At 47.1% G+C, this 12,545-nt stretch overlaps 1 protein-coding gene across 1 annotated transcript; it reads left to right on the top strand.

The window, feature by feature from the left end:
- The first annotated feature begins 497 nt into the window (after window positions 1–497).
- On the top strand, window positions 498–11,678 carry LOC120991024 (guanine nucleotide-binding protein-like 3-like protein). Its single transcript, XM_040419913.1, is given in 10 exon segments — window positions 498–524; window positions 2,298–2,408; window positions 5,078–5,194; window positions 6,039–6,122; window positions 7,065–7,200; window positions 7,855–7,958; window positions 9,132–9,183; window positions 9,186–9,266; window positions 10,237–10,324; window positions 11,465–11,678. Coding segments are annotated over 10 exon segments (1,014 nt in total).
- Window positions 11,679–12,545: the final 867 nt, after the last annotated feature.

Raw genomic sequence — 12,545 nt, 5'->3', positions numbered from 1 at the left:
TTTCATCCCTGTTGCCAGCCGGGCGACCTTCTGTCCGGGGCCACACTTTCTCTAACATTCTTTGTCACATTTTAACTTTCAATTCTCCATATCACATCCTATAATCTCCCTCTTTCCTCGCTACTAGCTAGGGGCTGTATTTTCTCCTTCATAATACTGGGACTGACCCATCTTAACAACAGTATTTCAAACTGACACACACACAAAACAGAGGAGTGATCAGCACCTTTAGCCCTTTCTTCCGCAGACAAAGGATTCACCCTCCCCACTGGTTTGCTCAAATCTGACTATCACGTCTGACTAGTCAGCTGGGACTCCCCGCACGTCTTCCCCAAAACCAGGGGTCAGGCGGGCTCCGTCGCGTCTTCCTGGGGTCAGGTCAGGTAGTCTCCGCAGTCTTCCCTTTGATCAATGAGTCATGTGGAACTATGTGGAACTACCGTCTTCCTAGGGTCAGGTCAGGTAGTCTCCGCAGTCTTCCCTTAGATCAATGAGTCATGTGGAACTACCATCTTCCTGGTCAGGTCAGCCGGAGTTCCTTTGTCCCACACCTCGGCGCTACAGCGCCCCCTTCCAAACCAGGAGGTTACTGTCCCCTCCCTTTGTCTGTGGTTTTACCGTCTGTGCTCAACTCACTCCTCACATAAATCACAGACACACACAAAACATATACACACCAGAGTGATCTATGATTTCAGACTATTGGTTCAATAGACTCTAAGCTTTCAGCATTACAGCCAACTACTATACTTACATCAGTACCACCCCACAGCGGACTGAGCTATCTGAGCATGACGAAGTTAATAGCAGAAAGGCAGATGAGATAAAGTTTTCTCACCTTTCTTTGAGGTTGCAATCCTCTCCCCTCTGCCGTTCGTCAAGCTCAGGGGCCCGTCTTGTCAGCTGTTTGATGCTACATTCGCTCAGAGTCGCCATTTTGATAAAGACGCCCTAAATTAGGGCATTTTAGATACACTCTGGTGTTCCGAATCAATGTACCCCCCCAGGGGTTAATATCCACGCGTGGCTGAGAGACTAGACGCTGACACATAGATGGTCAATGCAATCTCTAACTTTGATTACATGGGATAAGCCGTATATACATCTTCAGAAGAGGGCAGTCCTCTCTGAGGCTAAAACATTGTTTCATTGGTCAAAAAGGAAGAAGAGATAAGAGAGAGGAGATAATACACCTGCATCTGCGCACTGGGCCCTACTTTGGAATGTGAACTAATGTAAACATCTGGTTACCATCGCCATTTTGTAATGGCTTCTATTCTAACAATAATACTGCATACGTCATATGTGACACTTCAAAGAGGTGCTTCTCTATAGGCAGTGAATAATATATACATATCATCAAGTCATATGATTGGTCTACGCATTCCACCACACTCCATGGGACACCTGCAGAAAGATGAGAAATCAGACACTGCCTGCAGCACTTTGCCCCCCTTCCTCTCCTGCTTGAGACAAAGAGAAGGGGGGGGGGAGGCACTTGGAGAAGAAAAAGTTTAACTCATTACAGTCCTAGATATACAAAATATAGAATAAAATTCACACATCTTTAACACTGTGGCGGAGTGAGGCATGACGGGAGATGTAGTTTCTCCAGCCGCTTGCTCAAGTGTTTAGAGTGCAGCAGGAACTACAAATCCCGGCATGAGGAAGGAAGCACGTGTGCTGTGTGTGGAGAGCTCTGCCTGCTCTGAGACTACAACTCCTAACATCCTACTGTCTCAAAGTGGAAGTGTTTTAGGCTGGGGTCTAAGGTGACATTTGGGTTGCTGTTAGTTACAGTAAAATTGCAGCATTAACTCCCCCCCCCCCATAGAAAAACAGTAAAGTGACATCACAGGACTACCGTAAACCGTGTGCGACCAGTTTAAGATGTATCAGAGCTTGCTATTCTTTAAAGGGGTTTTCTATAATGTAAAACAAGGGCTGTATGGGTGTAAAATGGCAAGTTTTTTGATACACTTACCTTAACGACCTACCACTGTTACCCTGTGCCCACCGCTCCATGTTTAGAAGCGTATATGATGATTAGACGTGTGCCAGGACAACCTGTCACATGATCACGGCGGGCAGTCGCTGTCCACCCTGATGATGTTGTACCGTGCAGTGATTGGTCTCAGTGGTCATGTGACCTGTCATCCAAATAGACAGCCCAGTACGTCCAGTGGGGGTGCCGGGTGTTGCACCCCTCCCCCCCCCCATCAGTCCTGAGAGTAGGCCATCAGTATCATAGGTTGGAAACCCCCTTTAACTTCTCTCTGATTGTTTTGGTTTGACAGGGGAAGAACCCACTGAATGCTGGGAAAAATGTCAAGAAAGATCCCGGCGTCCCGAACCTCTCCCACTTCAAAGAGCAGGCCAAAAGGCAGGCCGAGCAGAAGAAAAAGAGGGTGAGGCTAAGGCTTTGTATGTGGGCGATACTCCTGTCCGGTGTGCCGCTTATCATACCATGTATACAGGGACTTGGGGTGGCCCGGGGGGGTCAAACACTCAATCATTACTCCACTGTTAAAAAACCCTTCTCTTGACCCGTCCTGCAGAACTAACTACAGACCAGTCTCCAATCTTCCCTTCATCTCAAAACTCCTGGAGCGTCTGCTCTATTCTCGCCTCATCCGCTATATCTCTGCTCACTCTCTCCTTGATCCATTACAATAAGGTTTTCACACCCTACATTCTACAGAAACTGCCCTCACCAAAGTGACGACCTCCTGACAGCAAAATACAACGGTGACTACTCTCTGCTCATTCTCCTGGACCTCTCTGCAGCTTTTGACCCTGTAGGCCACCATCTCCTACTCACCTGCTCCAATCTATCAGCCTAAAGGACACTGCCCTCTCCATGTTTTCTTCATATCTCTCTGACCGCTCTTTCAGTGTATCACTCGCTGGCTCCACTTCTTCTCCTCGCCCTCTTGCAGTTGGGGTTCCTCAGGGTTCAGTCCTTGGTCCTCTGCTCTTCTCTCTCTACATAGCCCCAATTGGACAGACCATCAGCAGATTTGATTTCCAGGACTATCTCTATGCTGATGACGCACAACTATACACGTCATCCCCCGACATCACCCCTGCTGTATTACAGAACACCAGTGGCTGTCTGTCCGCCGTCTCTAACTTCATGTCCTCTCTCCGTCTGCAACTGAACTTCTTCTGTTCTCTCCATCTACTAACCTACACAAACCTGCTATCTCCATCTCAGCGTGCGACACGATCATCACTCATGGGCAGCACGCCTGCTGTCTCGGGGTGACTTTTGACACTGGTCTTTCCTTCACCACCTATATCAATCTCTCGCCCGTTTATGTCGCCCGCACCTCAAAAACATCTCTAGAATCCGCCCCTTCCTCACTATGGAAACATGAAAAACTCTCATTGTTGCCCTGATCCATTCCCGCCTCGGTTACTGTAACTCACTATTAATTGGCCTCCCCCTCACCAGACTTTCCCCTCTCCAATCTATCCTCAATGCAGCAGGCAGGGCCACCTATCTGTCCGACCGCTACTCCGATGCCTCCGCCCTGTGCCAGTCATTGCACTGGTTGCCCATACAGTCCTTACCCACAAAGCTCTCCACAGTGCTGCCCCTCCTACATCTCCTCCTTCTTTTCTGTCTACCACCCTACCCGTGCTCTACGCTCTGCAAACGACTTACGACTGACATCCACCATAATCCGAACCTCTCACTCCCGGCTCCAAGACTTCTCCAGAGCTGCACCATTTCTCTGGAATGCCTTACCCCCAAGCAATTAGGTTAAATCACAATATATACAGTTTAAAGCGCTCCCTAAAAACACCTCTTTTTAGGGTGGCCTGTCACATCCCCTGACCTAACTCCTCTCCATATATTGACCATTTATAATCATTTTCTAAACCTGATCCTCCACCAAACTCTCCCCTGCACCCAGAAGCACTACAGATATGGGCTGGTGACGGCTCATGCAGCTTTATATATACTCCCCTGTTTTCCAAAGATCCATTGCACAAAACAAGCACTTTTACCTTTTGTGTCACCCCTTTCCTCTCATAGATTGTAAGCTCTTGCGAGCAGGGCCCTCATTCCTCTTGTTCTAATTATTGACTTGTCTGTTGCTATGTTATTTATGACTGTACATGAACCTCTCAATTGTAAAGCGCTGCGGAATACATTGGCGCCATATAAATAATAATTTATTATTTTTATCATTGGCTCCTGGGGAGATTCTGACATCGTATAATGGAAGCTCAGTTATTCTATAAGGGCAGTTATAGCAGAGCACCGTGCGGATGTATTATGTGCCAAATGATGGGGATCTCATCACCCGGGGTCGTCTTATCTCTGCCCAACCTGCGGCACTCCAGCTGTTGCAAAACTACAACTCCCAGCATGCTCAGACTGGCTACAGCAGGACATGGTGAGAGTTGTAGCTTTACAACAGCTGGACTGCTGCAGGTTGGACATCCCTGCAATAGAATATGCCATCAATATCAGATGGCAGGACCCGCTCCTGTCTCCACAATGGGACCTCTGAAGTGAAGGTAGAGCGCGCCCACCCTCCATCCACCGCCATGTGAATTCCAAAAGTAACCGATCGCTGGCTCGGCTATTTCCGGCAGTCCCATAGCGGAGAACAGAGAGGTGGCCGTGCACGCAAGGCTTTCTTTCCATTCACTGGCATTCATTGGACATTGGGGTCATATCGCTAGGAAATGCCCCCAGTGTCTGATAGGTGCGGGTCCCATCTGTCCTTAGACTGGAGCCCACAAAGTGACCTCCATTCATTTTTATGGGAGAGCCGGCCATAAGTCCTATTGAAATCAATAGAGTGGTGGAGAATATGGGCTATTTTTTAGCACCCCCATAAAAATCAATGGATGGCGCCCCCACGCATGCAGGGTGCGCCCTCTGTCACTTTGCGGGCTCAGTTTTAAACTTAGGTATGGGACCAGCACTTATCAGACATTGGGGGCATATCCTACCAATATGACCCCAATGTCCAAGATGAGACAACCCCTTCAAAGGTGAAAGTGTAGCACCCGGGGTGCAGATTTTGCGCTGATGGACTATCTCTCTTCATCGCAGGTAGAAGAGATGAAAGCAAAGCAAAAAGATGCCCGGCAGAAAAAACTGGCGAAAAGAAGGAGCTTGGACACGTTTCAGAACGATGCACTGAGGCGGCAGAGGGAGTTTGAGCAGAAGGTGTGTAGAGCGCCAACATTTTGGAGATTTTAGTAGAATGTAGCCCTTGTGGCATCAGCTGGTCCCGTACTGATATCCTTAGGATCCATCCCAGCAGTCCATGGCAGATGCCACCTATTCATCATCATTGAAATCAATGGGATGTCCATGAATGTTGGTCCTCCACACAGAGGCACTTAAAGGGGTTGTGCGGCTGTTAATATTGATGACCCATCGTCAGGACCCCCGTGCAGATCAGCTGTTTGAAGAGACGGCGGTGCTACATGCGAGAGCCGCTTCCTCTTTATTACACTGCACTTCTTCGTTTCGGAAGCGCGGTATAATACAAGTGCTCCATCCGTACAAATGAATGGAGCGAGTGCTTGTAATTACACTGCGCCACCGCTCCACTGGAGACGAGACGCCGTGTAGTGACCAAGAAGTGGAGCGCGCAGCATAGGGATCCGTCATTTAAAGATGATATAACGGATGCAGCCAGTTGTATTATCATGACGGAAGCGTTTTTGTTTATCCCTGCCGGATCAGGCAAGAACGCAAGTGTGAAAGTAGCCTTACTCTTTCCTTACCCCTGTAATAAAGTGCAGTGCGGTGATCTGCGGATTACAAGCTGTAACCTGTATGCAGTAGTGCAGGCATGCCCAACCTGCGGCTTTCCAAGTGTTGCAAAACTACAACTCCCAGCATGCCTGGATAGCCTACAGCTATTAGGGCATGCTGGGAGTTGTAGTTTTGCAACCATCTGGAGGGCCGCAGGTTAAGCATCCCTGCAGTAATGTATTGTCAGGAGATATCACTGTATGACTGATCCACTGACAAGTTGACGTTAACTCTTTCCTGTGTGCAGGAGGCAGATCTGCGGAGCTTGGAGAAACAATAGCAGCTGGAGAATGAGAACTCCAGGAAAGCCTATTATCGGGAATTCAAAAAGGTCAGTGCCCGTCTGCCGGGATGTGTCAGCCCCTACATGGTCAGCCGCCCGCTGCCAGACTCTTGGTTTGATAGTCTGCAACTCTATTATGTGCTTTATGGTTCAATTCTTCACTGTTTTCAAGATCACTGCTTGCTGACAGTGACTATAAACTAAAGCACACTTTTAGTGGCCGAAAACTCATCTGCTTGCACGGCTGATTGGCTTGTATCCGTGTAGAGTGTTCTGTGTGTTTAGATACAGGAAGCGGACTGTATATAGTATGTCTTTAAAGGAGTTGTCGTATCTGGACGTCGTTAGGATGTGCCATAAATGTCTGACGGGTGCAGGTCCTACCTCTCTATCTCAAGAATGGGGCCCCAAAGTAGATGGAGAGCAAGCTGCCCATACGCAGCTACCCCTCCATTCACCACTATAGGACTGTGTATAATATCAGAGCTCCTGATTCTGGAATTTCCAGAAGTCGAACATCGGTGAATGGAGGGGTGGCCGAGCATGCGCATGTTTGCTTTCCATTCACTGCTATCGGACATAGCCGAACAATATGCCATAAATGTCAAGATGGGGCACATTCATGGGTATTCCCATCTTGTAAATTGATGGTGCATCCCTTTATGATTAGCGGAGGTCCAACCGGAGGTTCCCCATTGATCCTGATTATTTCTAGCACAGCAGGTCCCATTCATGTGATTGGAGCTGAGCTCAGTTTCCTAGCACAGCAGCTGGACAGGGAAAGCCCAGAATCAGTGCTGCAACCCCTTCATTCTCAAGATCCGGGGGATACCATAGGTCAGAACCATGCCAAGTGATGACATACCATAGCCGTCACAGGATACCCCTTTAAGACAATGACATGCTTTTAATCTAGCATCCAGTAATCTAGAAATTCTGATGTGACCACCTGAGGCTCTACCTGACGTCCTCTACCCTCTTGTCATGTAGGTGGTGGAAGCAGCTGACGTTATCCTTGAAGTCCTGGATGCCCGGCATCCACTGGGTTGTCGCTGCCCACAGGTGGAGCAGGCTGTGGTGCAGAGCGGTACACACAAAAGGCTAGTCTTAGTTCTTAACAAAATAGGTATGTGTCATATGAAAATGTACCCACCAAGCACAGCGCTATCCATTTTCTAGTGGTTGTGCTTGGTATCGCAGCTCAGCCCTTTTTCACTTCAATGAAGCTGAGCTCGCAGCAGCGCCATGGCCTCCACACAGCTTAGTCTAAGTCACGCAACGTCACGTTCATCGCTCACAAGGCCTAGGCGCAGCTCAGCTTTATTGAAGTGAAAACGACTGAGCTGCGCCTCGGCCTTGTGACCGATGAACGTGACGTCGCATGACTAAGCTGTGAGGAGGCTATGGCGCTACTGCGAGTGCCGGTGCCTTCTCAAACAGCTAATCGGCAGGGGTCCTGGGTGTCGGACCCCCACCGATCAGAAACTGATTACTTATTCAGGGGGTAGGTCGTCGGTAAAAAAAAAAAAAAACACTTAGAAAACCCCTTTAACAGATGACGGGCTGCTGTCAACCGTTGGCTGCAATGTGCTGATGGGTGTAACACCAGTGCACAGCCCAACGTGATTTTATGTACACTGCACTGGGACGGGCATCAGGACCCCAACATATAGATAAACTTCTAATATATCATGGTTGTTAGTATTCTGGACAAGGTGGCATTCTGCGTGTTGCCTGGGTTTAATCGACAGTTTATAAAAATACATTAATTTCTTTCCAGATCTTGTGTCCAAACCTATAGTGGAGAAATGGCTGAAGTACCTGCGGAATGAGTTTCCTACGGTGGCGTTCAAGGCGTCTACACAGCAGCAGAATAAGAACCTGGTACTTGGCTTTCTGCAATGTGTTAGGCTTTCCTCCATACTTAAAGGGGCTGTTCATTCTTTTATGAGTAATTAGGCCATGACATGATCGGCAGGAGCTCTGACGCTGCGCACCCTCGTCGGTCATCTTTTCTGGCACCAGAACGGCACGGCTCTGTTCATTGTGTATTGGTTATTGCACTGAAGAAAATGCAAACCGTGCTGTAGAAACCACCTCCCATCCACTGCACAATAGACAGAGCCATGTAGTTATGGTGCCAAAGCTACAGTGGACTGCCCCTTTAAAGGGAACCTGTCACCAGTGTTAAGCCATACTATCTAACAGCGGCATAAACTAGTGACAGAGACCCTGTTTACAACGCCGGGTCACGTAGTATTTTTTGCCCAGTCCTTTTCTTCAGATGACTGGTGAGCAGCTCCAGCGGCTCCAGCGGATCCGGCGCTCTGGACTCTGCTCACTGTAATGCACGCGCTCAGGAGTCCTCGTATTCATGAGCTGCAGCTCCCCTGCCACTGATTGGTAGCTTTCTCCTTGTGGCTGCCTCTTGTCGGTCATTCACAGGGGTCCACAGCTCTTGGATACCACTGATTTAAAAACATTTTTTTGGGAGTGACTTTAGGAGAGGTCATCAATATCAGATTAGTACTGACCTGACACCCCCCACTGACCAGCCGCTTCGGGCTGGTGCGGCAAACTATACAGCGGACGGAGCTAGAAGCGGAAGGCTCCGATCATTGTCTAGTGGCCGCGCCGGGTTGTACTCTCGCTTTCTTAGGAATGCAGTTGCTATGGGGCCCTTGAAGAGAGGGGCCCAGCTTGCTTCCATCCTATTTTCAATTGAGTGGCAAGTACCTGTGCAGGACTCCCCTCTTTAAAGGGCATCTGTCAGCAGTTTTGTACCTATGAGTACAGTGCTACTGCTTGCGTTGTCTCCTGTATATAGCGATGGTAGGAAAACGCAACCCCAGAGACTGAGCGGCTGGCATTGTACCATTGCCTTAGTAACTGGACCTCTCACCCCCTCTGCCATGTTGCCTGCTGCCACTTTTATACTTGTACTTATATGGCCGATGACATCATGAGAGGTGCAGATTATATTTACTGCATAGTTTTACATGAAGTGTAGTATATGATACTGCAGTGTTCTAGTCATTTTCTATCTGTATGTTGTAGCAACAAAGCAGAGTACCGGTCACCCAAGCATCGGAGGACCTGCTTAGCTCAGGCGAGCTGATTGTCTTATGAAACTTCTTGGAAACTACTGCAGAAATCAGGACATCAAGACGTCCATAACCGTCGGGGTTGTAGGTGTGTGGTGTGGTCTTCTGTGATCTGATGTCATAAACCCTTAGCCCTGCAGAAATCGGCACTGGATCCTGGCTGCCATCTTTCTTTCCCTGCCCTCTTGGGCCATAAGGTGCCACATTGACATCCAGTGTTATCTTCCATGGGGTACATCTTTAGCTAAGCAGTGCCCCGGGCAGTCGCTTACAGACGGCAAAGCTGGGAAATTATTTGTTAGGTTTCGGAAAGATTTCCTTATGGATAAACTCTGGTTGAATTCATCGCTGTCTCCACATTTACCGACACATCACACTTCCAGTCCGGTGGGGCCTGGAGTCATCCTGCAGGAACATGGACAGCACCAGCAGGTTAATGGGGATTTTTATTATTTTAGCATGCCCGACCATCCCCAATATTTTTGCAACTACCCTTTAAAGGGGTGCCCGCTTCTTTCTGGCAGACTCCAAAACATTAGAACCTATTAACAAGGAGACCCTTTGCCAATCACTTGTGAAGGAATCCCATGGCTGTCCCATTATGGTCAAGTTAGAAGAGCCAAAGGGGCACAACACTTTCTTAATGCCCAATGATCTAGTGATCGGCAGGGGTTACAATGGTTGCACCCCCCCTACTCGAACCTAATCCTAGTGACATGCCATCATTGGGAAAAAAACCTTTAACATACATGTCTAGGTATAGAAGAGGGGTGGACTGTCTATGGCGGTTCTCTCGTCATTATCTTCATGCATTAGACTAATGTGCAGACCTGTGACATATGGCAGAGGTAAATATGGTGTCGCTGATCGTCCGCCATCTGCTGCTTGTATGGGACCTCACTTGCTATGACTAGTGGGTCCAAGAAAGGTAACCTGCCTAAGTAAAAGTTCATTAGGAGTCTCATGAGGAGCACGTACCTGCTTTTTCATTGGGGGGCAGGGAGGGGTCTCAGAAAGAAAATGTGTCTCTTTATTCCAAACTACTCGCTTCTCTCCAGGTTTTCCTAATGTGGGAAAAAGCAGTTTAATTAACAGCCTAAAGAGGGCGCGAGCGTGCAGTGTTGGAGCAACGCCCGGAGTCACCAAGTAAGGATACCAAATGTACTGTACCTGGTCACAATGATGGGGAACCACGTCCTTTAAATCCTCAGGTGCGGCGATCAATGCTGATCACGGCACGTGTGGAGTTAGGCAGAGGAATGCGGCTCCCTCTGCCTTCCGATCAGAACCCCTGCAGTGACATTGTGGGGCCCTGATCGATTACCATGGCAGCCTGGACGCTTGCTATGGCTGCCATGGTAACCTCCCTGCTGCGCTGTGCACAAAGCACAGCTCAGCAGGGACAGTGTAAAAACCCTATTCACCCTAATAGATCTCTAATGGGTTGAATATGACAAGGGATCAAAAGATCCTAAGGGGCTAATAGTTAATAAAAAAAAAAAAATATTATTTTTTAAATGAACCCCTATATCTGGTGGTGGATCTGCCGCAGAAATACAGTTGCAAGAAAAAGTATGTGAACCCTTTGAAATTATATGGATTTCTGCACAGATTGGTCATAAAATGTGATCTGATCTTCATCTAAGTCACAACCATAGACAATCACAGTCTGCTTAAACTAATAACACACAAAAAATTAAATGTTACCATGTTTTTATTGAACACACCATGTAAACAGGCAATTTGTGCAGAAATCCATATCATTCCAAAGGGTTCACATACTTTTTCTTGCATCTGTAACTTCGGTGCATCCTCCTCCAGTATAAATGTAAGCCAGCTTCCATGCTGTCTTACATTTAGATCTTTTTTTTTTTTTACGCCTAAAACAGGCGTAGAAAATGATGAAAGAGCCGGGCCTGCATGCCGACACCGTGCCCACTTTGTTAGACCTGGCGTGAGCAGGGAAAACTTACAGATTGTGCCATTTTTCTCAAGAAAACGGTGATCAAGTTGTACATACCACAAACATTGTACCAATAAAACTATAGTTTGTCCTGTAAAAAAAAAAAGCCCTAATTTGGCTATATGAACAGGGAAAAAAAAGTTATGGCTATTGGGACGTGGTGAATCACTGAATATGAATGGACGGCTTAAAAAGAAAATAACGTGGGCAGAAAAAAAACGAAAATGCAAAACCAAAAATGGGCGCTGTACTTAAGGGATTAATATATTATTTTTTGGCATTTTATTATTTGAAATTATTATTTATTTCTAAACCCCAACCAGATGCCTGCAAGAGGTTCACCTAGACAAGCACATAAACTTTCTGGACTGCCCGGGTATCGTCATGGCGACGTCTACATCCGATGCCGCCATGATTTTGCGGAACTGTGTGAAAATTGAGCAGTTGATTGACCCAGTAGGACCGGTGGAGGCCATCCTGAGACGCTGCAATAAAGATCAGGTAGTTGATGGGAGAGGGTGTCGGGTAGAGGAATAGAAGATTTCTTATTAAAAAAAAAATTCATTTATTTTATTGATTTTGTTTTGAACAAATGAAGCATATTTCAGAGTTAATAGATGATACAGGGGAACTTACATGTTAGGAGAATCCAACATGCACCTTATTCTACGCTTTAGAAGACGCACCTAGGGTTTAGAGGAGGAAAATCAGAAAAAAAATATTTTCTTTTCATCAGACCTCCCACGTCTGACCTCAGACCAGTCCAAAAATAACTAAATGGCCTCTTTCAGACGGGCGTTGCGGGAAAAGGTGCGGGTGCGTTGCGGGAACATGCTCGATTTTTCCACGCGAGTGCAAAACATTGTAATGCGTTTTGTACTCGCGTGAGAAAAATTGGCATGTTTGGTACCCAAACCCGAACTTCACAGAAGTTCGGGCTTGGGATCGGTGTTCTGTAGATTGTATTATTTTCCCTTATAACATGGTTATAAGGGAAAATAATAGCATTCTGAATACAGAATGCTAAGTAGAATAGCACTGGAGGGGTTAAAAAAATAAAATAAATTTAACTCACCTTAATCCACTTGATTGCGCAGCCGGCATCTCTTCTGACTTCTTTCTTTGCTGTGTCCAGGAACAGGACCTGTGGTGACGTCACTCCAGTCATCACATGGTCCATCACATGATCCATCACCATGGTAAAAGATCATGTGATGACCGGAGTGACGTCACCACAGGTCCTGTTCCTGCACAGAGTGAAGAAAGAAGAGATGCCGGGCTGCGCGATCAAGTGGATTAAGGTGAGTTACATTTTTTTATTTTATTTTTTAAACCCCTCCAGCGCTATTTTACTTAGCATTTTGTATTCAGAATGCTATTATTTTCCCTTATAACCATGTTATA

Source organism: Bufo bufo, chromosome 2 (genome assembly GCF_905171765.1).
Source record: "Bufo bufo chromosome 2, aBufBuf1.1, whole genome shotgun sequence".
NCBI classification, from domain to species: Eukaryota; Metazoa; Chordata; class Amphibia; order Anura; family Bufonidae; genus Bufo; species Bufo bufo.
Note: the sequence above shows the minus strand (reverse complement) of the source record. Positions and strands in the feature narration are given on the sequence as shown.